A 27,557-nucleotide genomic window follows, 5' to 3' on the forward strand; every position below is an offset into this window, starting at 1 on the left:
TGACTACATTTCTTCACTGGATGAACCAGGATCCAGAAGTTGCACAGAAAATCTGCAAATTAAATAAGAAGAAACGAGAAGCTGATGGAAAGGAATACTATGGTCATGTCAAGAAACTAAAACAAGTTATTGCTGACTTGGAAAAGGCTGGGGAGCATCTGCGAGAAAAAAACATGTAAAAGCACTGTGCTGAGAAAAAAGTCTATGATTTTGCAAAAAAGAAGATTAAAAAAGTATAGTACCAAAGGTCATTAGCAGTGCTTTTTGCAATTCTACTCTATTCTGATAGCCTTGTCCAAAATAAATCAGTGCATTCACCTCTGAGACATAAGTATAAGACTGGCTTGAACATAGTAGGAACTGAATAAATGCTTACTCACTAACAGTCCTCACTATTGGCCAGGATCAAGGAAATGCTCAAAATTTCTCCCTGTTGTTTAACTATGAGAACCGAGTTTTGGATCATCTTTTTAAAGTGTGGATTCTTAAATTTACTTGAGAAAATTATATGCCTTTTTGTGAAATTTCAGTATGTTGAAATAAATCTTGAAATTTGATGCTCTTTTTTTCTGAGAATCCCCTTCTGAACAGAAGTGCTATATTTCATCATAACTTTAATTTATACTAATGTCCTAATTTGATGGTAAGGCTGAATAGTTTGCTTGTTTGTGGGCATAATTGTTGATTATCTATGCATTGATATGTACTCTTTTAAGCTAGAATGAGTAACTTGGCTGTTAAGGTCTTTAGTGTCTTACTGTGAGGTGTTCAAATTCGACCTCTGAAGACTTTTGTTATCACTACTTAACTGACAGGATAAAGCAGCTGAGGAAACCTCACTTTGTACTGTGTGAATGATTGGGCAGGGAGCAGGGTAAGAAACTACTTGTTAAATATTACAGGAAGGAATGGAGTAATCTGGACTTAAGTTGGCTATCATTAGTGGAACATTCTACCATAATCTAGATCCTTCGCTAAGGAAGAAGAGAGAAATGAAACTTTAAGCGTCCCTTTCAGAGGGAGATTTTCTGAAGATGCTGCATGGGCAAAACTGACATCTGGAGATGGAGAGTAAGCCAGATAAAAGCCACTGCAAGGACTCTACTATGACATGCTGCTATTCTTTTCAAAAGAATTTCCCCATTCATGGTTAAAAAGCTCTCAAATACTGGATAGGATATGCTACTGGAACAGTAGAGCAATGGTAGTCTCCTGAAGTGAATAAAGGAAAGTAATAAACTGTATCAAGAGACCAGCATTCAATTTGTTAAATCCCAAATCAGCATAACCTAATGTTAGTGTTAGAAGACTTGCAAAAATTAATTCAGTAATGTGGTGAACCCACAAAAAGTTTTTGCTCAACTAGTAAGCTATTACATTTGCCAGCAGAGGACTTACTAAAAATGAAACATTTTATCTCATGTATAAATGGGAATTGTTGGCTTTAAGCCTGGAATTCTTAACCTGAGGTCTGTGAAAATTTTTTTTAATATTCTGATAACTGATAGCTGTTGCAATATAATTAGCTTTATCTGTGATACCATGTATTTTGTTTTATGTATTTAAAAACATTATTTTCAGAAAGGATCAATAGGCTTCAGCCTGCCAAAATGTTCAATAACACAAAAAGAGTTTAAGAATCCCTGCTTTAAAGTAAATTGCAAGTGAATTTTGATCCTAAGGGTTTGTGCTCAATTTCAAGTATAGAGCAACAATAACCCAAGAATATTTTAATAAGCACTAAGCTAGGCCGCCTATTGGAAACAGGCAGCAGCAGAATGAATCAAATATGAGTTAAGGTACTAAGACACAAATTCCAGTGGCCCAAAATGTGAGCAGGTACTTATAAGAAGTGTGAGATTCATGTTTGATATACCTTAAGTAAAAAGTGCTATTAGTTAAATGAGCATACTAGAGAATACTGATAAACATTTAGAGCCCATATGTACAGAATTTCCATCTATGGAAGGAGAAAAGAAAGCAACATCTTATTGATGACAGATCATTTCGTCTAATATACAAAAACATACCTGACCAGGAACCAGAAACCTCTTCTAGTCTCTATTGCTAAGGAACTGCAGAACAAATACTTCTCTGTATTTGTGCTCCCCTGCCAGGATCCACTAAGACCAAGGGAGAGACTAAAAGCAAACTACTTAAGGAAGTAATGGTCTTGGCAGAAATTAAGTTTAGAATTATATCTTGCTACCCTTAGGAAATCCCATAGCCTGAGCATTTCCACCCCCACCAAGGAAGCATGAACATTTCAATCACACACTGATGAACATGCTGGGGACCCTGAGGCCTGAGCAGAAATTTCAGCGGCAAAAACATGTGATGTTTCCAATGCATGTAGAAAATGCTACCAGAATGTTGATGCCAGTCTTTACCTCAATAGTTGCTTATGTTTGGGTAAGTCATTTTTGACTGTCCACTGGAATGTGTTGTGGAGTCTTAGAAGATGGAACAGATGTAGAACCTGACAGTTCATCTCTTTCAATTGAGACATCAGCTAAAGAAGGCCCTAGCCTCACCTCAGAAAATCACTAACAGGAATAAGAAATATCATTAAGCTCCATTTACTGATAAGATCATAATTATGGTAATTGAAGGCTTCTAAGAAATCTTGGCATACCGTGGATGCCCAAGATGGTGGAGCAATGTAAAAGCAACCTATACAAAGTATCTGAAAAACAAGCCACCTTGTTTTTTCAAGGCTACAAAGTATACCCAGAGAATGGTGGACCCCAAAAGATAATACACCATAATCCTTGATTGGTAAGTGAGGAGTTGTATTCTCTGGTCAGCAGGAAGAACTGATATACAATAGGACTCAAAGAAAAACCTACTTAAAAGTGGCATAAAGGGGATGCATGAATTAGATAATATCAAATGATGAGGAAACAGAATAAGAAACTGACTTTTGATACTATATAGAAGGTCAAGGAAGTTAATCAATTCTTTCTCAAGTCAAGGAGTGGTGGTGGCGGCTAATCAGATAAGTGTAAGGGGGTTGACAGGAAGTAGTCATCCCTTTTCCAGGCTTGTTTTCTAGCTATGGAGACTTTCTAGGGAAGAGGAACCCTTGAACACTGTGATAGCTTGCCATCTCAAACTTAGATTCAAGATTGGAGCTTTGTAGTTCTATAGATATTTATCAGTTGGCTTGGGCCATTCACAAACTCAAAAGGCCCTGTTAACGGGTGGCTGGAAAGCAGTGACTAGCGTGAGCTCCCCGCCAACTCCCTCCAAAAACCTATAAAAAATGGCTCTGAACCAATTCTAGAACTGCAGAACCCACAAAATAGCAGAGGGAAGCAGGGCTCCAGCCCAGGAGACCCTGGATGGTTGCTAGGTGAGGTCTTTCGTGCACGGAGCTGGGAGCAGAGCAGAGCCCAGCGTTGGCCACGCGGACGATCTAGACCAGGAGCCGGGCAGAGCGAGCCCTAGCGCCCTGAATCAGTGAGCTATGGCAGTTGCCAGATTTCTCAACCCACAAACACCAAAGACAACAGAGAAAAGCTGCTGGGGACAGGGTGATAGAATTTGTGGTTCAGCCACCGCCCCTGGGGCAGCAGAGGTAGGGCAGCTACAGAACTACAGCTGCAGTTGCTTCCAGCCCCAGGCCCACCTGGTGGGAGGAATTAAGTAGCAGATCAGAGCAGAAGTGCACAGCCTGCTGAAGATCTAAGTCCAGTCCGGGTTCGGGGTTCTTCGGGAAGAAGGAGTGCTGGTGTGGCAGAGCTGGCACATCCCCCCAAGCTTGGAACATAGTACTCTTTACTCTACAAGCAGTCATACCCTGCTGAAAAACTCAAGGGTCAAGTAAGTGGGCTGGGAACATGGCCAGGCAGTGAAAACACACCCAGATTCAGTCTCAGACTTTGGAATCTTTCTTTGGTGACAAAGAAGACCAAAACATACAGACAGAAGAAGTCAACAAAGTCAAAAAGCCTACAACAAAAGCCTCCAGGAAAAACATGAACTGGTCTCAGGCCATGGAAGAGCTCAAAAAGGATTTGGAAAAGCAAGTTAGAGAAGTAGAGGAAAAATTGGGAAGAGAAATGAGAAGGTTGAGAGAAAACCATGAAAAACAAGTCAATGACTTGCTAAAGGAGACCCAAAAAAATACTGACAAATATACGGAAGAAAACAACACCTTAAAAAATATACTAACTCAAATGGCAAAAGAGCTCCAAAAAGCCAATGAGGAGAAGAATGCCTTGAAAGGCAGAATTAGCCAAATGGAAAAGGAGGTCCAAAAGACCACTGAAGAAAATACTACCTTAAAAATTAGATTGGAGCAAGTGAAAGCTAGTGACTTTAGTGGAAATCAAGATATTATAAAACAACCAAAGGAATGAAAAAGTAGAAGACAATGTGAAATATCTCATTGAAAAAACCACCGACCTGGAAAACAGATCCAGGAGAGAGACTGTAAAAATTATTGGATCACCTGAAAGCCATGATCAAAAAAAGAAATTATCAAGTAGAACTGCCCTGATATTCTAGAGCCACAGGGCAAAATAGAAATTGAAAGAATCCACCGATCGCCTCCTCAAATAGACCCCAAAAAGAAATCTCCTAGGAATATTGTCACCAAATCCCGGAGCTTCCAGATCAAGGAGAAAATACTGCAAGCAGCCAGAAAGAAACAATTTGAGTATTGCGGAAACCCAATCAGAATAACCCAAGATTCAGCAGCTTCTACATTAAGAGATCAAAGGGCTTGGAATATGATATTCCGGAGTTCAATGGAGCTAGGACTAAAACCAAGAATCACCCACCCAGCAAAACTGAGTATCATGCTCCAAGGCAAAATACGGACTTTCAATAAAATAGAGGACTTTAAAGCTTTCTCAGTGAAAAGACCAGAGCTGAATAGAAAATTTGCCTTTCAAACACAAGAATCAAGAGAAACATGAAAAGGTAAACAAGAAAGAGAAATCATAACGGACTTAACTAAAGTTGAACTGTTTTGTTTACATTCCTACATGGAAAGATGATGATTCATGAGACCTCAGTATTAGGGCAGCTGAAGGGAATATATATACATATATATACACACATATATATATATATGTATATGTGTGTATCTATGTATGTATGTATGTATATGTATACATATATAGAGAGAGAGGGCACAGGGTGAGTTGAAGATGAAGGGATAATATCTAAAAGAAATAAAATCAAATTAAGGGATGAGAGAGGAATATATTGAGAGAGGGAGATAGGGAGAGATAGAATGGGGTAAATTATCTCGCATAAAAGTGGCAAGAAAAAGCAGTTCTGTAGGAAGAGAAGAGAAGGCAGGTGAGGGGGAATGAGTGAATCTTGCTCTCATCAGATTTGACCTGAGGAGGGAATACCATACACATTCAATTGGGTATCTTACCCCACAGGAAAGGAGGAGGAAGAAGATAAAAAAGGGGGAATGATAGAAGAGAGGGCAGATCGGGGAGGAGGTAATCAAAAATAAACACTTTCAAAAAGGGACAGGGCCAAGGGAGAAAACTGGATAAAGGATGATAGGTTAGGAAGGAGCAAAATATAGTTAGTCTTTCACAACATGAATATTGTGAAAGGGTTCTACATAACGATACGCATGTGGCCTATGTTGAATTGCTTGACTTCTTAGAGAGGGTGGGTGGGAAGGGAAGAGGGGAGAGAATTTGGAACTCAAAGTTTTAAAAACAGATGTTCAAAAACAAAAAAAAAAAAGTTTTTGCATGCAACTAGAAAATAAGATACACAGGCAATGGGGTGTAGAAATTTATCTTGCCCTACAAGAAAGGAAGGGAATAGGGGATGAGAGGGGAGTGGGGTGACAGAAGGCAGGGCTGACTGGGGAACAGGGCAACCAGAATATACGCCATCTTTGAGTGGGGGGGAGGGTAGAAATGGGGAGAAAGTTTGTAATTCAAACTCTTGTGAAAATCAATGCTGAAAACTAAATATATTAAATAAATTAAATTTTAAAAAAAAGGCCCTGTTATAAGTGCCTCGCTTTTTAGGCACTTATGGTTGCCCACAAAACTAAATAATGTCCATTGTTGGAGGGCACATAGTGCATGTTTCTGTATCATTATGTAATATTTATAACCTATCTTCTATGCCACAGGCTTTTAATGCTGTTATATTTCTGGGCTACGTGATAGTATGCCACAGAGGAGCTATATATTTCGGCCACTCTAACTCTGCTTTGTTATGCTATGTTTTTGATTTCACAAGGTGTCTTTAGTTTTATTTAGGAGTTCTTAACGTGAGCTCTGGTAACATTTAAAAAAAATTATAACTGTATTTGAAAATAATTGGTTTCCTTTACAATTCGATGGATTTTATTTTATGTATTTAAATGTTATTCTGAAAACAGGTCAATAGGCTTCAGACTGGCAAAGGGGTTCATGACATAAAAAATATTAACAACTGATTTAATATGTCCTATTATCAAATTGCTAATTGTTCTTACCATTAGTGCTGTATACACTAGTACTAGTTGCATTTAGTCCTGGAGTGTCAATACTATATATCTACACCTCCCCGATATAATCCATGCTAAGCTATGATAATGATACTTAAGCATCTGTTCAAAAAATTGTTCAAGTACGCTGTTTACTCTGTAGAGTCTGCAAATGTTTCACTGGAGTGAGGACACAATGGGCATTATAATAGGACATAAAAGGACAGCTATGGCTATGCCTACAGCTAACAAGCTAGCTCTGAGCGTCCGAAATTAGCCCTTCTCACAGAACTTCAGAGAAAGCCAAAAGAGCCCACAAAACTCTAGCTGCAAAGATGATATGTAAGGAGCCAGGGAGGTGGGAGTGTGGCCTAGGGCAGAAGTAGGAAGCTGACACAACAACCTGGGGAAGAAGGAACAAGGATAAAGATGGGAAGATAAAGTAATATGTTACAATAACTGGGTAACGATCTGAGCTAATCATGCCTCACAAAGATGCTGGCCTCTGCTAGTGTGTAAGGTGAATAGTAAGTGGAAAAGCAGGAGCAATTTTGGTGGCAGGAACTTATTTTTTTGCACAAAAGTTTACTAGGGGCTGTGATCTTTTTTGAAAGGAACACTACAGATATAGTACCCACAGTCTTTTAAGTTTTCTTCAAATTATTAAAAATGATAATTATACAAATACATCCCCGCAAAACAAGTAACCTAAAATCGCACTTCCAAAAATTGGAAAAATCTTCTGCCTCCATATTCTAACTTCAAGCATAATCCAAAATTTTAATGTGGCCTTGTTTAAGAATATAAGACTTGAGGAATAAATGAACAAACTGTGGTACATGGGTTATGGTTATTATGCTGTAAGAAAACACTCAGGAAAAAAAAAAAACAAACCAGGAAGACATATTCGTGTAAAGTGAAAACCAAGAACAATGTAAACAAAACGAACACAAAGGTCACCAGAATTCAGATTGAGGATGAAACTTAGCTCTCTCCTCTTAGTAAAGAAGCAGCAGACTGAGGTACAGAATAAGAAACGCATTGTCAATGTGGTCAATCCATTAGAACGTTTTGCTAAGGTGCATTCTTTATTACAAGAGAAAGTTCTATTGGAATTGGGGGAGGAGAGGTGTTTGAAAAGAGAAATGTTAAAAATATAAAGCATCAAAAAGCATCAATAAAATATTAAAAATGTTAAACTTCAAAAGTATTCCAACAATTCAATTCAACAGAGTGTTTCATTTGATCTAGCACTTAGAGGTAAATTGACCTACTGGAATAATTATAAATATCTGAGGACTGGATTTATTATTGAAAACAGGATGGTTTTAGTGAGTGCTCTAGAACAAAGTATATGAGTTAGGAGAAATCTATTAGAAGTATGTTGCTTATGCACAAGTAATATTGAACTTGAATTTCTCCAAGGCAACATTCAAGAAGAATATACTCTACAAAAATAAAAACAAGGAACACAAGAGGACTTTTTGGAAACAATTCAGATTTGAAACTGTCACCTACAATGAATTCTGAAAGCATCCTTGACACTGACAGTTGGGGTGAATGCCCCAATAAGGTAGTTTATGCACTTAATCCATGCTCCTTGTATGGTTCTGTCTATCCCATATCTAGAATAAAAACTGCATATTAATGTGAGGGGATGACAGACCCATAGTGTTAACAAGACACTCAAAACTTGGTATTCCCATTCTTCATTTTAGACCTCTTTTATTCATATTTCTTCCATCTTCTAGCACTCAATCACTTATGTCTGGGCTCCCTGACCCAAAAGTGTGTGCTCTCCCTTCCACCAGTAACGGTGCATATCCTTGGCCATCCTTTTCAAGACTTATTGCACTCTCACTCATATCCTCCCAACTTTTTGGTAGGAAAACTGGAATACTTCTTGCTCCCCAGTGCCACTTTCAGTCCTTCTCTCTATCACTAAGTAACCTTCTCCTCCTTTTAGGTTCACTATATCTAAATTTATCACCAAAACAGATACTGGTGGCTGTTATCTACCAAACCCCCAGAACACACTCCTTCCTTTCTCACTGAGTTTAATGACTGATTAATAGTCTCCCTCCCTCAACTCAACTCATGCCCTCATGCTAGGGGACTTCAGGATACATATTAATGTCCTCTCAAATATCATAATTTTGCAGTTTCTCAATCTACTCAAAACTTCCCACTCCACCTCCACAATACACACAGGGATGGTAACTACTGTTAAGACATTTCAGACAGCTGAGCTCCTGCTCTGGTCTGATGTGTCTATTGTTACAACAGTAAGAGAAGTACTTAAACAAAGGCCCAGGATATTCCATACATTTCACCCAATATTACTGCTAGACCCAAATGGTACACATTTGTTGTTAAATCTTTTTGTTGTTGTTCAGTCATTTAAGCCATGTCTGGCTTTTCCTGACCCCATTTGGGATTTTCTTGGCAGAGATACTGGAGTGGTTTGTCATTTCCTTCTCCAGCTCAAGCTCCAGCTCACTGAGGCAAACAGTTAAGTGACTTACCCAGGGTCACACTGCCAGTAAGTGTCTGAAGCCATATTTGAACTCATGATGATGAGTCTTCCTGATTCCAAGCCTAGTGCTCTATCCACTGCACCACCTAGCTGCCTTAAATCTCTTTACCAAGCAATAAATATCAAAAGGTATGAAAGCTGGGTCTTCTGGAAGAGTAACAGTTTGATCATTTTGCTTGGTGGTACTTTCCTTAGGACCAGTGGAGAATTCTACCCTTGGAAGTGTTGCTTTGTGACAACAGCAAGGTTCAACATTGGTTTGAATATTAACATTAACAGAGATGGGATGACCATTTTCAGCTTTGCAGTTCAAGTCCTTTGTGCAGCAAGGGCAGAGGTCAGCAGACATGAAAAAAAGTGGCATGGCTTGAGAGCTGACTTAGATCTATAAGATGGACCACCCAGGTCTGCCAATTGCTATCTGTGTGACCCTGGGCAAGTCTTAAGTCTCACTTAAAATAAATAAATTTTTTTAAAAATGGGGGCAGCTAGGTGGAGCAGTGAGTAGAGCACCGGCCCTGGAGTTAGAAGTACCTGAGTTCAAATCCGGCCTCAGACACTTGACACATTTACTAGCTGTGTGACCTTGGGTAAGTCACTTAACCCCATCTGCCCTGCCTTCTCCCCTGCCAAAAAAAAAAAATGAAGTTGGACTTGATGACCTCTAAAGTGCCCTCCCAACTCCAAATCTGTGACACTATGACCTTCTCCTGCCTACAACCATCTGACCCTACTGCAAAAGCATCTCTAGCTGTTGAGGGAGCTAAGATAAGCCTACAAAGGCTTATACTATCTATTTGCCATTGCTTCTACATTGTGAATTATTGTAATTTCTTATACAACCTTTCTTACACAACCTAAATGTAATGACACTATGTAATGACATCCTCCTATAATCAATCAAAACCTAATATTTACCTCTACCTCAATGTTTGATTCCTTCTTTAGCCATTTCCCCTGTGTTAACTGACTAGTACTTTTCTTACTGTATAAAAAACTTGCACCTACATTTATCTTTGGTTCAACTCAGCACAGCAAACTTCTGTGAACTTCCTCATTGGTGAATGCACCATATTCCTTTACATATCCTAATAAACAGCTGTGGGAACACCATTAGCAAATGAATGTTAATGCATATTCCTTACCTTGACTCCAATACTTAATATCATCTAGACCATGACAGTTACAGAGATAAAGAAAATATCTATTCAAAATTTTATTTAAAAAGGCCTTGCAAAACAACATCAATAATGTTGATCAAGAATCTGGAAATAAATGCTATCGTTTGTATTTTAAAAATACAAATTCCTAGAGGATCAGACTTAGAAATAAAAAAATGATTTACAATGGCTACAGCATTCAACAGTTTTGATGCCACTCAATTATAAAAATTTCAACTTACCTTCTTTCCTTCTGAAGTGTCAGACTCATTATCCTCTTCTATACTAAGGAGATTTGCATCACTACATTAAAAAAAAGGAAAAAGAACACTTATTAACACTGTCTCCTCCTCCCTAGGCTTTCAGAATAGAAGAGCACTGGGCTCCACTCATGGTTCATCTCCAAGTGGACATCCCAAGACACCTTCAGTCAGGTGAAGTAGTTTGTGACTTGAGTCCAGGGGAAATCAGGAACCATCTAATCATTTAGCTTCAGCAGAAACCTATTCCTATCCACTTAAAAACTCCAACTGGACTTATGCCCCAATGGTTAGCATATGGCCAAGCCCTTCTCAGTCTTCATTTTTCTTAGCTTTTGCAGGACCTGACAATCTTGGTCACTTTTTCCTACTTGATATAATCTTTTCTTTTTTCTTCTTTAAACATTTTTCTCTCTTGGTTTTCCTCCTACTCACACGACTATTTGTTTTCAATCTCTTCTACTAAATCTTTATACGTATCATGGCCACTAACTGGGGGTGCACCTCAAAGCTTGGCTTGGGGCCCTCTTCTTGCTGTGCCCTTGCCCACCTGGTGATGTCATTAGCTCCCAGGGGTCCAACTTGTCATCTCTCTGCAGATGATTCTAGATCTACATACGGACGTCTTCATTCTTCTCCAGGGTGTACTGTAGACTTTCTTTACTATGCCCTAGAAATTTCTTCATTCTGGAAACTCAGTCAAGCCCTAGAATTACCCTCCCCAGCCCTGTGGCCTCTCCTTCTCATTGGATTGCTCCTTTCAAAACCTCCATTTAAGGAGGATGTTCTGGGATACCATGTCTTCATTCCTCCCTGGGTGAAAATCCAAACTTTTACCCCCTACCTCAATCCTTCCCCACCACCACTTTCACCTTTTTATATACTGTCTTCCCCAATAGAATGTAAGATCTTTGTGGACAGAAACTGTCTTTCCTTCTGCTTTGTATTTGTATTCCCAGTACTGAGCACAGTGCCTAAAAAATGTTTGTTAACTTGCTATGAATGGAATATGTATCCAGACCTAGCATCTCACTGAAGTTGTAGTACAGAATCAGCAACTGCCTATTAGACATTTCAATCAGGACACTTCATTTCAAACTGAATATGTACAAAAGAAAGTTCATTTTTCTTCCCTCCCAAACCCATCCCACACTTTCATGTTACCATTATCCAGGTTCACAACCTGGACTCTTGTCTCTCTTTCACCTCAGATAATCAATTGGGTGTGAAAGCTTATCTTTTCTACCTCTACATTTCTCACATCTGTACCCTTTTCTGTATCACACTGCTGCCACTGTAATACAGGACCTCATCACCTCTGAATTGTTGCAACAGCCCCCAACTGATTTCCCTATCTCAAATCTCTTCTACTACAAATCATTCTCCACTTTTGTCACAAGATAATTTTCTTCAAATGCAATTCTGTCTATACTCCTACTTAACCTCCAATTCGAACTCCAGTAGGTTCCTATTACCTCCAGGACCAAATAAAAAGTGATCTGTATATCATTTAAGGCTCTCTACAAGGTGTATGGCCATTCTGGAAAACAATTTGGAATTACACAAATAATGCAACTAAAATGTCCATACCCTTTCACCCAGAGATTACACCATGAGGTTTATACAACAAGAAGGCCGTATAGAAAAAATTCATATTTTTATTCCGAAATATTTGACAGAACTTTCAAAAAAAAGAACTGGAAGCGAAATAGATGGCCACTGACTGGGGAATGGCTAAACAAATAGTAGTATATACATGTAATGTGTTTTTTACATTCATTGATGTTACCATACTATAAGAAATGATGAATGCAGAAAAGCTTTTGTAATTTCACAAACAAGACGGAGGATTAGACATTTCCTCTGATTCCTATGACCTCTCAACCTCTCCAAAACACAAATTATTTGCCAAAAATAAAGAAACTTCAACTGTCTCCATGGTCTATGTCTCCATGACAGTAGTATCAAATTCAATAGAAATGGAGGGCCACTAAACAATACATAAGGATTCCTGCAGGGTGCATAAATGACTGAGTTTGAAAATTTGGTATTATTTATGATTTCACATGTTTTCATTAATTTTTTCAAATACTTCAAAATACATCTTGATATGGTTCAGGGTGCACTCAAGGATCAGGGAAAATGTCTAGCCCTCGACCTTGTTGGTCACATTATCATAAATTGTATTTTAACAGAAAAAAAAAAAAAAGAAAAAGCAAAATGGATCAAAGAAGTAGAGATGGTGTCTTCTTATATTTCTTCTGTGAAGCAATGCTTATTCTTTTTATTTTGCAATATTCATCTTTGGGGGGGCGGAGCCAAGATGGCCCCGTGAAGGCAGCGTCTTACCGGAGCTCTCTCACAAGGTCTGTCAGATTCCTATAAAAAAGTGAATTTGAGCAGATCTGAGAGAGTCAGAAACCGCGAGCAGTCTGCGTGGGGCAAATTTCCGAGCCGGGAGAGTCTGAAAGGCTGGAGGAACGAACCTGCAGGCTCGGAGAGTGCTCGGTGCGGAGTTGCTCCAGACCAAGGCGGAAGCGGCTGGCTGGGAAATCCACGTGGGAGACGGGCTGGGAGAAAGCTGGGCGCCGGAAACCGGCAGAGATCCCCAGGACTCCCAACACAGGACGGCAGTCTGTGGGAGTGACGAGAGGCAGCACAACGCCACCGGCTGTGAAAACACCCACTCCTGACGCTTGCAAAACCCAGGAACTCGGCTTCTTGAACTTCCGGAAGACTCAATGGCCAGGTAAAAGGCTCTAATCCCTCCCCCCCTCACCCAGAGAATTCCTCGGGAAAAAAAAGAGAACTGAAACAGAGGAGAAAGTAGTGGGGCCTCACAGGACAAACACTAGAAGCTCATTAGTCCCAGAGGGGCAGAGTCAGCAGGGGTCAACACCAACAGCCCAGACATAACCTTGCTCCCCCAGGGGAAGTGCCAGACATCAGCTCAAACAACAAACAGCTGAGACCATTGCTGAAAAGCAAGTGCTGGAGAGCACCCACAGGGAGTGAGACGCCAGGGAGCCAGACCTCTCCCCCACACCTCAGGAAACTGAAGGTTATAATTCTAGACTCACAACCCCCAGAATAAGAAAGCTGGGACAGAAAGCCCTGAGACCCACAGATAGAAACTTGTTGTAAAGCCAGCAAAAGGCAAACCAACATGAAGAAGAACACAAAAAAACCGAGGACAATAGATTCTTTTTATGGAGACAGGCAGGATCAAAATATCAACATAGAAGAGGATAGCAATGACACGGTAGATACATCAGATACCTCAAAAGCTAATATGAACTGGTCTCCAGCCCAAAAAGCACTGCTGGAAGAGCTAAAGGAGGATTTTAAAAACCAAATTAGGGAACTAAAAGAAAATATGGAAAAAAAGATTGGTGAAATGGCTACGGAGATTCAGAATCTAGAGAGAAAGAATCACACCCTAAGAGGCAAAATCAACCAATTGGAAAAGGAGACTCAAAAGCAAAATGTAAACACTAACTCATTAAAAATTAGACTTGAGCAATATTCATCTTTGATTGTCTTATGGTTTTTTTCATGGTTCTGCTTTCCTCATTCTGCATCTGACTATGTAAACCTTGCCATGCTTCTCATCATTTCTCACAGCACTCTAATACTAATGCTTGGGTCACAGCAGGCCATCAGTGCCACAGCAGCTGTGTTCTACACTGCAGAAGATCTCTGCAGGAGTGTAGAGCAGCAGAAGGTAAGGGGCAAGAAAATTTGTGGGCTTCAAATAGAGGTCAACTTCAACTCCCAGCCCCTCCCAGAGCCTCAGACACCCAAATTACAGAAATCAAGCCCATAGCACTAGTGTGGTGCTAGGACACAGAACAGAGGAATAAAAGAAGAGAGGACACCAGGCCAGGGAACCATGGAGTGGATAGGAGTTGGAGGTGGGGAAAGAGAAACTCCATTAAGCGTGAGAGAAAGAGCTCAGCATCTAGCTAAGGCTTTTTCTGTCCCCTCAAAAGTCACTTGGGCAGAAAACTAACCTGGAGAACAATGATTGTCTAGTGTGGAAAGATGCTGAGGTGCTTTAAGATCCAACCCCCAAGGAAACCACTTTCAGGGGAAGACAAAAGGTGAACAGTAATAGAAAATGGTGGGGGAGGAGGCACATGGAGATTTAATTACTCAAGATCTCAAGAATAACACTCTATCAGCAGATATAACACTACCAACAGAAGGAAATATAGCCTCCAGATCTAGTAAACTATGAGTTCAGGTATCTATGAATAAATAACACAAAACCAATCATCTTTTTAAATTTTTTTTTATTTTTTTAAAATAATTTTTGTTTTATTTTTAGTTTACAACACTTGGTTCTACACAATTTTGAGTTCCAGATTTTCTTCCCTCCCTCCGCCCCCCCCCAAGAGGGCATGAAATCTGATATATCTTCCATGTATAACTTCGCATTGAATTAATTTACACACTAGTCAAGTTGTAGAGAAGATTTATGACCAATGGAACGAATCATGAGAAAGAAGAAACAGAATCAAAAAAAAAACCAAACCCCCAGAAACAAAAACAAGAGAGAGAAAAAAAAGCGAGCATAAAGTGTGCCTCAATCTGCACTCATACTTCATAGTTCTTTCTCTGGATAAAACCAATCATCTTTTAAAAATTATCTTTTGTTATGGAAAGATTTGTTTTATTTAATAAATTAAATAAAATAAATTTAAAAAAAAGAAAATGATCCAACACTTGATAAGACAGAGTGCCCTGTGGAATGTGAAGAGAACATGAAATCATCACAAGCTGTTCCTGAATGGTTCAAAAGAGAAATGGAAATTTTTGACAGCAGTATTTGTGGCCTGCACAGTAAAAATAACAGGCTGAATAGAAAAACTGGAATCTGCAAAAGGAGAGAACAAAGGATCAGGAATGCAAATGTGAAGGACAACCTAGAAGAAAAGAAAGAAACAAGCACATTAAAAGAAAATGTGCTCACTATGCAGACAAAATATACTTTATCTCTAAGACAGGAAGTGTAGAGACAACCTAAGGATCGTGGGTCTCTGGGAAGAACACCACAAAACAAAAAAAACCAGAACACCATAATGCAAAAAGTAATTCAAGAGAATTGTCCAGAATGTCTAAACACAGAAAACAAAGTATCAATGGAAAGAATTCATAAGTAGCCTCCAGGAAAAAACAAACAAGAAAGCCAAAAAACACAAGGCTGCAACTGCAAACTCCTAGACACATAGTAGTTAAATTCAACCATTTACTTCAGAAACAAGTTCACATTTAAAAAAAAAAAAGAATGAATTTCAAATAACAGAGACTATTCTATACACACCAGAAATACAGAGGGGAATAGAATAATGTATTCAAAGAGCAACAGAACTCAAGATGCAGCCCAGGGTGACCTACCCCCCGCAAATCTGAGCTTTAACTATAAATGGAAAAAAAAAAAAAAGATGGACTTTAGATTATAAAGAGGCATTTGAAATACTCTTGAAAAGAAAACCAGACCTAAAAAAGATTTGCTTCTTGAATACCTCAGACAACTGCAGAAGTGATGAAAGAACGCAGCAATCAAGGATGACAACAGCAATAGAAGGACAATAGAAAGATTAGTAAGAAAATTCTTTCTAAATGTACAAAGGTGGAAGTAAGGTAGAGGTAGCAAAGAAGAGATTAGTCTGGGGCATTATGAATAGAGCTTGATGACGCCTTGCCTAACTACAGGTGAATCAAGGTTTGTTATATTACCAAATGAAAGGGTGCATGAAGCAAAGGAGTTGGGGGAGAGTTTAAAAAGGAAAGGGACAGAGGGGAGTATATGAAATGCACTGGTCAAACCAAGAACTGGCAGTGAGGTGAAGGTTATCCTTCCTGTCTTTCAAAGCAAAGAGCCCACAGGGGAATGAGTAAGGAGGGGGGATTAAAAATGAGAGGGGGGAAAGGAGCCTTTGTTTGGTGGTAGGAAAGGTTTCCAACTGATGAATTCTCCTCTCCTAAGGGTAAAGGGGGAGGGTGCAGCTAGGTGACACAGTGGGTAGGGCACTGGGCTTGGCATCAGGAAGACTCATCATCCTCATGAGTTCAAATCTGGCCTCAGACATTAGCTGTGTGACTAGGCAAATCACTTAATCCTATTTGCCTCACTTTCTCATCTGTAGTACGATTTGGAGAAGGAAATGGCAAACTGTTCTTTCTCGTATGTTTGCCAAGAGGTCATGAAGGGTCAGACACAACTGAAATGACTAAATAACAACATCAAAAAGGGTAAAGTGAAAAGGTTTGTGAAGGGAAGACTATGCTGGGTGTGGTCTGGGGTTTGGTGCTTGAAAAGACTTCTTATATTACTTGGGACAGCTGGCTTTATAGCAAGAGTGGGAAAACTAGGACCCAGGGAGGAGGTTTTGAGATAAACGGAGAAAAGAAAGCGACCAGAGGGAGCATAAAGATCAGGAGTTGTCTGCAAAATCAGGGACAACATGGTAGGGAAGAGGTCCTACCAATGGACAGTGTCTTGTCACAAACAGGAATTGTCATTATTTTGGAAGTGAGGCATATTGGAGAAGGGGAATGCATGGGGAAAACTCTACAAGGCAGAGGCAGAAACTGCTTAGAAGAGAGAGCACAGAATAGATACCTCAAAAGCTCTGATTCCATGAGGAATACAACAAGTAGACACCAGAAAATTATAGGGGTCTTGACCAGAGAATGAAAGTCTTAAGTAGACAGAAAGAGAAGCTGGATGATGAAGAGAGTGAGTAAAATCTTCTTTGCAAAGGGGTGTAAAAAATAAAAATTTAAAAACCAATAAACAAGACTAGCTGAAAGGGAAATCTACTTTAACTGGGAGGGGAAAGAAGGACAGGAGAAGAATCATAAGAAAATAGTAAGCAAAATCTCAAAGAGAAAGGGGTAACAAATGGGTGGGGAGCATAAGGGGGTTGTAAGAGATGGGGGGAAGTGTTTTGTTTCCACAGAGTTGAAGGTGTCCTTCTACCCCGCCCCAACCCAGCTTTAGCAGAACATAAGTCAGTTGACTGTAACTACTTCCAGTCAGAGCTCTGATCTAGCAGAAACCAGGCCTCAGGTCGGTCGGGTGAAATGTTAGAGGCTTGTGCTCATGATTAAATGAGAACACATTATGTATATATTATGCCCCCAAAACAGAATACAAAAAAAAAAAGGAATGCCTTCAAAAAACGTAAAATGCCTAAACTACCAGAAGACAGAGATGCTAAATAATTCAGTATCAGAAAAGGTGGTTGATATGGCAGTAAAAGAGCTACTAAAGAAAAAGACTTCTGGTATTGATGGGTTCACAGAAGAATTCTATCAAACTTTTAAAGAACAATTAGTACTCATACTTAACAAATTATTCTCAAATATTGAGACAGCATTCCACCAGAATCCTTTCATGAGACAAATATTGTCCTAATACCTAAACCAGGAAAAGATAAAATACAGAAGGAAAATCATATGCCAATATCCTTGGGGGCAGGTACTATCTTTTTGCCTCTTTTTATATCACCAAAGATTAGCATGGTAGTTGAAACACAACAGGTGCTTAATAAATGATTACTGACTGATAGCATTACTGAATATTGATTAAAAAGTTTTAAACAAAACTCAGTCAGACAGATTACAGTGATTTATCCAAGAAATCATTACAACCAAATGGGATTCAAAGATACTTCAACACTAAGAAAATAGACATAATTTATCACATTAAAATGCAAACACTCAAAATCACATGATCATTTCCATAGATGCAGAAAAGGCCTTTGTCAAAGTACAGCATTCTTTTATGCTTAAAAACTCTACAAAGCAAGGAAGTCCACACAACCCACTATTATGGCATAGTTCCAGAAATGCTAGCAATGGCAACAAGACAAGAGAAAGAAATTAAAGGAATAAGAGATAGGTAAAGTGGATATAAAACTTATCTATTGGCTGATAATATGATGCTAGAAAAATCCTAGAGAATAAGCAAAGATACTGAGACAATAAATACCCTTAGCCAACTTACAGGCTACAAAATAAAATCTCAAAAATAAAGACTATTTCTATACAAGATTGACAAAACCCAAGAACCAAAAATTAAAAGGGAAATCCCATTCCAAATAACTACAAAATGCACAAAATATCTGGAGACTTTCTTACCAAAGCACAGAAAATACTTATTTCAGTTAAAAAGAATTCTTTGAATTAGATTTTTAATGCTATATGATTCAAATTACAAAGGAGATACAGAACTTGATAAAACAGTAACAAAATTCTTTTGGAAAAACAAAAGATCTAGAACTTCAAGGGAAATGATGAAAAGTAAAGAGGACAAAGAGGAAACAGCACTTCCACATCTCAAACTTTATTATAAAGCAGCAGTCACCAAAATCATGTAGTAGGACATGGATCAATGGAACAAACTACACAAGGGAGAATCAGAGACAATGGAGCTCGATAACTCAGTGTTTGATAAAGTAAAAAACATAATTTAGGAAGAAAAAAATCACTATGGAATATTTTAAAAGAATCCTGGGGTCAGGGGGAGAGCAATATGGCAGAAATTAGGCTTAAGCCAACTTTTTATATCACCTCCACTAGACACTATCCTTAATATTAAAGATCAGATGCTGTCAGAAATGAGCAGGCTGATTTTAGAAAAACATGGAAAGACTTGCATGAAATAATGAAGAGTTAAATGAGCAGAACCATGTATACAATAACAGCAATACTGTTTGCAGAATAACTGTGAATGACTAAATTATTCTGCTTATTATAAATGCTCAAATCAATTACAAAGAACTATGATGGAAGATGCTATCTACTTCTAGAGAAATAACTAATAAACAGAAATATGCATAATAAAATAGTGGCCTCTAGTGTAGGGTGAGGAGGGAGGGAGATGGTTCAGAACTTAAAAATGTAACAACAACAACAAAAAGGTTTAAAAATATTTAAAAATTAAACTATAAAAAACTAGAAAGAAGCAGATCACATCTCTCATAGCTATGGGTAGGAGAGATATTCTTTTTTTTCTTACTTTATTATTTAATATCTTATTTTCCCTCAATTACATGTAAAAATCATTTTAACATTTTTTCCTTCAAATTTTGAGTTCCAAATTTTCTCCCTCCCCCCATTAAGAAGGCAAGCAATTTGACATAGGTTATACATATGTAGTCACGCAAAACATTTCCACATAAGTCATTCTGTGAAAGAAAACAGACCAAAGCCCCAAGAAAATAAGTCAAGTAAAAGAAAAAGAAAGTAAAAAAAAAAAAGCATCTTTGAGCATCTCTGAGTATCTTTGATCTTGGAGCAAAGTATCTTTGAGCATTCAGGCACTAACAGTTCCTTCTCTGGAGGTGGACAGCACCTTTCATCATAAGTCCTACAGAACTGTCGGATCATTGCATTGCTGAGAATACCTAAGTTATTCAGAGTAGATGAAAAAATACAATATTGCTGCTAATGCTTACAATGTTCTAGGAGATATACTCTCAAACTAGAGATGGGGGCAATTATAAAAGATAAAATGGACAACTCTGGTAACATAAATCTAAAAAGCTTTTCCACAGACAAAACTAAGGCACCTAAGATAAAAGGAAGTATTAAAATGAGTGGGGAAAATCTCTATCAAATTTCTTTGATTCTTTGATAAGATATATAAACCACACACACACACACACACACACACACACACACAGCCATTACCCAAAAGATAAAAGGACAAGAACAGTTCTTAAAAGAAATTAACAAAGTAGCAAGATAGAAAATAAACACACATAAATCATCAGTATTTCTATATCTCACAACCAAATGAAAGAATGCTACGCTAATCACTAATAATAAAAAAACGCAAATCAATGCAACCCTGAGGTTTCATCGCATATCTTAACAAACTGGCAAAGATAAAAAAAAAAAATGAAAACAGGCAAAGTTGGAGGGGTTATAGAATGACAGGTACACTAATACATTGTGGATGGAGTTGTAGAATGGTATAATTATTTTGAAAGCAATTTGGAATTACATAAATTAATTGAAATTCTGGACAAGAAGAAATCCCCCAAATGCACCAAAATATTTATAGTGGCACTTTTTGTGATAGTAAGTAGGAAACAAAATAATGCCCATTGATTGGGAAATGGCTAAACAAATTGTTAAACATGAATATATTGGACTATGTAATGTAAGAAATAATAAACAATCTGCAAGTATTATTTGTGATGGGGATAAGCTAGAAATCTTCCCAATGAGATTAGGAGTGAAACAAGGGTGCCCATTATCACTAATATTATTCAATATTGTATTACAAATGCTAGCATTAAAAGAAAAAGACACTTAAGCAATCAAAATGGTCAATGAGGTAATAAAACTATTTCTTTTTGCAGATGATATGATATACTTGGAAAATCCTAGAGATTCAATTAAAGAGCTAGTTGGAACAACAATTTTAGCAAAGCAGTAAGATATAAAATAAATCCACATAAATCATTAGCAATTTCATGTATCACCAACAAAGAGATACTAAGAGATACCCTACTTAAATAGCCATATACAGCACAAATACTTTGGAGTATACCTGCCAAAGGAACTACATGAACATAAAACACTTTTTATACAAATAAAGTCAGATTTAAATAATTGGAGAAATATTAACTGTTCATGGGTAGGCAGAGAAAATATAATAAAAATGACAAATATACCTAAACTTATCTACTTATTCAATGCCATCCCAATTAAATTATCAAAAAACTATTTTATTGAACAAAATTCATTTGGAAGAACAAAAAGGTCAAGAATAACAAACGGGTTAATGAAAAAAAAATACCAAAAAGGAGGTTTAGAGTACCAAATCTTAAACTGTATTATAAGGCAGTAATTCTCAAAACTACCTGAAACTATCTAAGAAATAGAAAGGTGGAGTGGGCAGAGCCAAGACGGCAGCAGGAAAGCAGGGACTTGTTTAAGTTCCCCGCCAAATCCCTCCAAACACCTGTAAAAAAATGGCTCTAAACAATTTCTAGAGCTGCAGAACCCACAAAATAGCAGAGGGAAACAGAGCTTCAGCCCAGAAGAGCCGATGGTCCCTGGGAAGGGTCTGTCTCACAGTGCTGAGAGTGGAGGGCAGCCCAGCATGGGCCGCGCCAGGACATACCAGACCAGGAGTCAGCCAGCTGGAAGAGGACTTGGGGCCATGAAACAGTGAGCTGTGGCAGTTACCACACTTCTCAATCCACAAACGCCAAAGAGCAGTTTAGGGGAAATTTCGGTACTGAGCTCAGAGCAGTCAGGCCACCAGCTCTGGGGGTGGAGGAGGTCCTGCAGCAGTGGCTGTAGCAGCAGCAGGAAGCCTCAGAAGCTGCCTACAGAGCGCCAGCATCAGCAGCTTTCCAAGTCCCTGGCTCAGATGGCGGGAGGAATCAAGGAACAGATCAGAGCCGGAATGCCAGGGGTGCTTTGTGGGCACAAAAGCAGATTCTCTTGCTGTGCCCTGCTTGGATCTGAACTGCGGTCCTGGTTGGCGGTTCTTGGGGGTGGAGGAGCGCTGCTGTGACAAAGCCTGGGCTGATGGGTGTAGTAGAAGTAGCTATGAAAACAACAGTGCTTGGACCCTAAAGCTTGGGACAAAGTACTCTCTACTCTACAAGCAGGCATATCCTGACAAAAAGCTCGAGGGTCAAGTAGTTGGCTGGGAACATGGACAGGCAGCAAAAACGAACTCAGACTCAAAACTCAAACTCTAGATTCCTTTTTTGGTGACAAAGGAGATCAAATCATTCAGCCAGAAGAAGTCAACAAAGTCAAAGAGCCTACATCAAAAGCCTCCAAGAAAAATATGAATTGGGCTCAGGCCATGGAAGAGCTCAAAAAGCATTTGGAAAAGCAAGTAAGAGAAGTAGAGGAAAAATTGGGAGGAGAAATGAGAGTGATGCAAGAAAACCATGAAAAACAAGTCAAAAACTTGCTAAAGGAGACCCAAAAAATACTGAAGAAACAAACACCTTAAAAAATAGACTAACTCAAATGTCAAAAGAGCTCCAAAAAGCCAATGAGGAGAAGAATGCCTTGAAAGGCAGAATTAGCCAAATGGAAAAGGAGGTCCAAAAGACCACTGAAGAAAATGCTACCTTAAAAATTAGATTGGAGCAAGTGGAAGCCAGTGACTTTAGTGGAAATCAAGATATTATAAAACAGAAACAAAGGGATGAAAAAATGGAAGACAATGTGAAATATCTCATGGGAAAAACCACTGACCTGGAAAATAGGTGCAGAAGAGATAATTCAAAAATAACTGGATGACCTGAAAGCCATGATCAAAAAAAGAGCCTAGACATCATCTTTCAAGAAATTATCAAGGAAAACTGCCTTGATATTCTAGAACCAGAGGGTAAAATAGAAATTGAAAGAATCCACTGATCGCCTCTTGAAAAAGATCTCCCCCGCCCCCCACAAAAATACTCCTAGGAATATTACTGCCAAATTCCAGAGTTCCCAGGTCAAGGAGAAAATACTGCAAGCAGCCAGAAAGGAACAATTTGAATGCTGGGGAAACACAACCAGAATAACACAAGATCTAGCAGCTTCTACATTAAGGGATCGAAGGGCTTGGAACATGATATTCTGGAGGTCAAAGGAGCTAGGATTAAAACCAAGAATCACCAACCCAGCAAAACTCAGTATAATGCTCCAAGGCAAAATACGGACTTTCAATAAAATAGAGGACTTTCAAGCTTTCTCAATGAAAAGACCAGAGCTGAATAGAAAATTTGACTTTCAAATATAAGAATCAAGCGAAGCATGAAAAAGTAAACAAGAAAGAGAAATCATAAAGGACTTACTAAAGTTGAACTGTTTTCCTTACATTCCAACATGGAAAGATGATGTGTATAATTCAGGAGACCTTTCTCAGTATTAGGGGAGTTGAAGGGAATATAGACAGAGGGAATAAGATGAGTTGAATATGAAAGGATGGTATCGAAAAAAAATGAAATAAATTTAAGGGGTGAAAGAGGACTATATTGAGAGAGGGAGAGAGGGAAAAATAGAATAGGGTAAATTATCTCACATAAAAGTGGCAAGAAAAAGCTGTTCTGTAGGAAGAGAAGGCAGGTGAGGGGAAATGAGTGAATCTTCCTCTCATCAGATTTAAGCTTTTGGGATAAGAATTTACTATTGGAAAGCAGTCTAGTAGAAATTGAGTATAGACCAATATCTCACCCCGTGTACCAAGATAAGGTGGAAATGGATATATAACCTAGATATAAAAGGAGCTATCATAAGAAAATTGAAAGAACATGGAACACATTACCTATCAGACTTATGGACAGCAGAAGAGTTTATGAATAAACAAGAGATAGCATTGTGAGATGTTAAGTGGATAATTTTGATTACATTAAACTAAAAACATTTTGTACAAGTAAAGCCAAGCTTAGAAAGAGAGCAGAAAGCTGGGAAACAGTCTTTACAGCAAGTGTCTCTGATAAAGGCCTTGTTTCTCCAAATTTATAAAAATATGAGTCATTCCCCAATTGATAAATGGTCAAAGGATACAAACAGGCAGTTTTTGGAAAAAGAAGTCAAAGCCATAGTCAGACAAAAAAAATGCTCTAAAGCATTGCTGATTAGAGAAGTGCAAATTAAAACAACAGTGAGATATTATCTCACACCTATCAGATTGGCAAAAATGGTAGAAGGTGAAAATGACAAATGTTAGAGAAGAAGTGGGAAAATTGGAACACTAAGACCCCGCTGGTGGAACTGTAAACTGATTTGCCATTTTGGAGGGCAATCTGGAATTATGTTCAAAGACCTTACGTAAAAAAAACCCAAACCAACACTGTTATATGAGTGGCAGAGAGGAAGAAATACTGGGGATAACTATGATGATGTAAGAAACAGAAGACATCAATAAAAAATATTATGAAAAATAATACTATTATGAAAAATAATACTATTTATTATATGGAGTGGTTCTCTGGAAGGAGAGCAGGTGAAGAATAGTGGGGGAAAATTCTGTTGAAGTTGAAGATAATCAATAAAAATTTTTTTAAAAAAATCAATTCACACTCTGGCTTCCTCAGACTTTCTAGTATTTTCATCTATTACTCTGCTCCACATTAATCCATGGTTGTAATATTGGCCTACTTGCTATTCCTAATGCTTACAACAATATCACTTCTTAGCTCACAGTCTCTGAGGTGAGATGAAAGATTCAGCTCAAGTACCACCTTCTAAGGTTAATTTTTATCTACTCTGAAAGCATCCTGATACGTCAATTTATACATATGTTGTCCTCTTGATTACAATACAAGTCCTTTTTGTGAAAAGAGGCATATTAATATACTTTTGATAGAGCTGTACATTAGTACAGGCATTATGTAAATTAATTGGAAACTATGCCCCCAAATTTACTAATATATCGTACACACCCTTTAACCCATCAAAACCATTTCCAGGCCTATCTCCCACAGCGATCAAAAAGAAGAACCCATATGTACAAAAATATGGCAAATGTTTTTAAAGTGGTAAAGAATCAGAAATTAAGTGGGGGCCCAATGGTTGAACAATCATGTTATAAGAATATAACATTGATGAAGCAATGGGTACAGATTAACAATGTAAAAACAAACATCTTTGAAAGACATAACTTTGAAGTTCCTATGAACTTCAAAATGTTCGAAGAACAACTTTGAGAGATACAATGACCAATTTCCAGAGGACGGATTATGGAGCATACTATTTACCTCCTAATAGAGAAGTGATGTAGTCAGAATACGGAATAAGACCTTTTTCTGGATATGGCCAATGTGAGAATCTGCTTTGCTTGTCTATATGTATTTGTTACAAAAGTTTTGTTTTTCTATTTTTCTTTTTTCTGGGGGTGGGGTGGGAAGAAGGGGAAGGCAACTGGGAGTGGCAGGAAAAGAAACTAAAATTTTGTCAATGGGATAAAATTTTAAAAAAGTTTCAAGTCCCTTGAGAGCAAGGACTGTTTTTGTTTTTTTAAATATCTTTTTACCTTTCATCTGTGCTATTTCTTTGTATTTACAGGAAGCTAGGTAGTACAATGGACAGAGTGCTAGATCTGAAGTCAGGAAGACCAGAGTTCAAGTAGGGTCCCAGATACTTAAAATTGTGTAACTCTGGGTAAATCATGACTGCCTCAGTTTCCTCCTCTGTAAAATAAGGATAACAGCACCTACTTTTAAGTGTTGGATCAACTGAGAAAGAAGAGGAGGGAGGAGGAGAAAGAGGAAGAGACAGCAGTAGTGGTAATAGTAAGTCTCTCCAGCTCTTAGCACAGCCTAGCATATAGTACATCAGCAGTGTCAAATTCAAACAGAAACAGGCCATTAAACCATATATAAGGATATTGAAGAGCTGCATTTTTGACTCATGCTTACTGTTTGGTTAATTATTTTTATACTGGGAAACAGCTTTCCTTTCGGTTATACTGAGCAACCTCAAACAGTGACAACATATTTATTTTTTATTTATTAAGCACCTACTACACATCAGGCACGGCATTCAGTGATGGGGATAAAAATTTTTAAATGACAGTCTGCCTTTAAAAAATGAGGGCAAAGATGTTCAAAATGAATTTAGCTGGTTGAGAAATGAAAACTGTCTCCTCTCCTTAAATGAAGAGGAGTTCACGGTTCATCTTTATTCTGTCTTCTACTTATGTTTTCTATATCCACTTTCATAATTTCATTATTTCCTACATTTTCCTTTCTCTCAATGTTGCCTCAAATTTCATTTAAACTTTTGTGTGAGGTAAATAAAATGTGAAGACTTCACAGGGAAGATATGTATAAAAATATATATATATCTATATGTAGATCTACACACACACACACACACACACACACACACACACACACACACACACATATATATATACACTAAGAAATGTTTAAAAATCAAGAAATAGGGAAGTAGGTTAGTGGAAAAAATTCAGAGTCTGTGAGAGTCTGATGGCTCAGCCTCTGGGAAAGTTTACCCTGAAACTTTTTATTCTTTCTTATGGTTCTGGTTTAAAAATATGCTCAGTAAGAATAGGGTCACTGTGACCTGCTTTCCTTTACTGTAAAAGTACTGTAAAAGAATGGAGAGAGTCTTCCCCTCCCCTTACCCTATTCTCCCTCTTTAGATTTAAAGGTCACCTCAGTTGTAATCGTTAACTAAGGGAATGGGAATTGGAGTTTCTGTGCCTCGATTTCCTGGTTCTTTGTCTAGCTTTTGTGCTCAGATTGTAAGCCCACCTTCCAGCCAATGGTGAGAAGGGTCAGAGGTGGGTGGGAATTCTCTCGTTAGGCATAATTATCACTGTACTTTGCCTCCTTTGCTGGTTCTGCTCTGTGCTAGCAGAGGATGCCCTATTCTGGAGAATGGAATAAAATTTATTTCTGTTCCCATCCTGAGATGGCTCCTTATTATAAATTAACTTTTAATTGGTGAGGGTCTTTCATCCCACACACCTGCCATTTAATCACTTGCCATTTTCTCTTTCCTGTTACTCTACATTTTTACCTTCCATCATAAATACTTTGAGAAAGTTTGTCAAGCATTAACCATAGCTCAAATCAGTACCATCTCAAATCATTCCAATAACTTCCAGTAAACAAACTCAAATTTCTGGAAAAGGGACTTCAGATTTTTAACAAGTGAACCTGTAGCATTCCTATGACTCTCACATACCATCACACTGACCATACATTCTGGACAGTTTAACATCTTCACCATATATAGCCTACATATCCTTTCCTCCTTTGAACTGACTCCCACAATTTTCCTAGGCTCTAAATCCTTGTTGCCCCAAGGAAAAAAAAAATTGGAACCATTTCATTTGCTTGGGCAGATGGAAATAGTAAAATCTATTTCTATTTCAAATAGGTTGGCATGTGTAACAAGGCTTTACACATGTCCAAATCACCTATGATGGAGGGACCTATTTCTGGAAGAAGTCATTCTTCAATTCCCCTACCATCTGGGTAGGAGAACACTTTTCTACTGACTGTGCCTTTAAAACTACCAGACATAGCATGTCTTCTCTCGTTCTGGCAGCACACAGCAGGTCTGAGGAGGGAAATGAAGGTCATATTCACCCTCAAACATGGGTACCATGAACAGAACCAAATGAGGTG

General features: G+C 38.3%; 1 protein-coding gene across 3 annotated transcripts in view; it reads right to left on the reverse strand.

Moving 5' to 3' along the window:
• The window catches only part of SENP6 (SUMO specific peptidase 6), a 136,112-nt gene that overhangs the window by 77,606 nt on the left and 30,949 nt on the right, over positions 1-27,557 (reverse strand). For all 3 annotated transcript variants that reach the window (XM_036766794.1, XM_036766793.1, XM_036766795.1), the window contains exon 3: positions 10,399-10,459. In XM_036766794.1, coding sequence (XP_036622689.1) covers positions 10,399-10,459 — 61 coding nt within the window. The remainder of the gene's footprint in view (positions 1-10,398; positions 10,460-27,557) is intronic.

The sequence above is a fragment of the Trichosurus vulpecula genome, chromosome 7, assembly GCF_011100635.1.
Source record: "Trichosurus vulpecula isolate mTriVul1 chromosome 7, mTriVul1.pri, whole genome shotgun sequence".
Classification (NCBI taxonomy): domain Eukaryota; kingdom Metazoa; phylum Chordata; class Mammalia; order Diprotodontia; family Phalangeridae; genus Trichosurus; species Trichosurus vulpecula.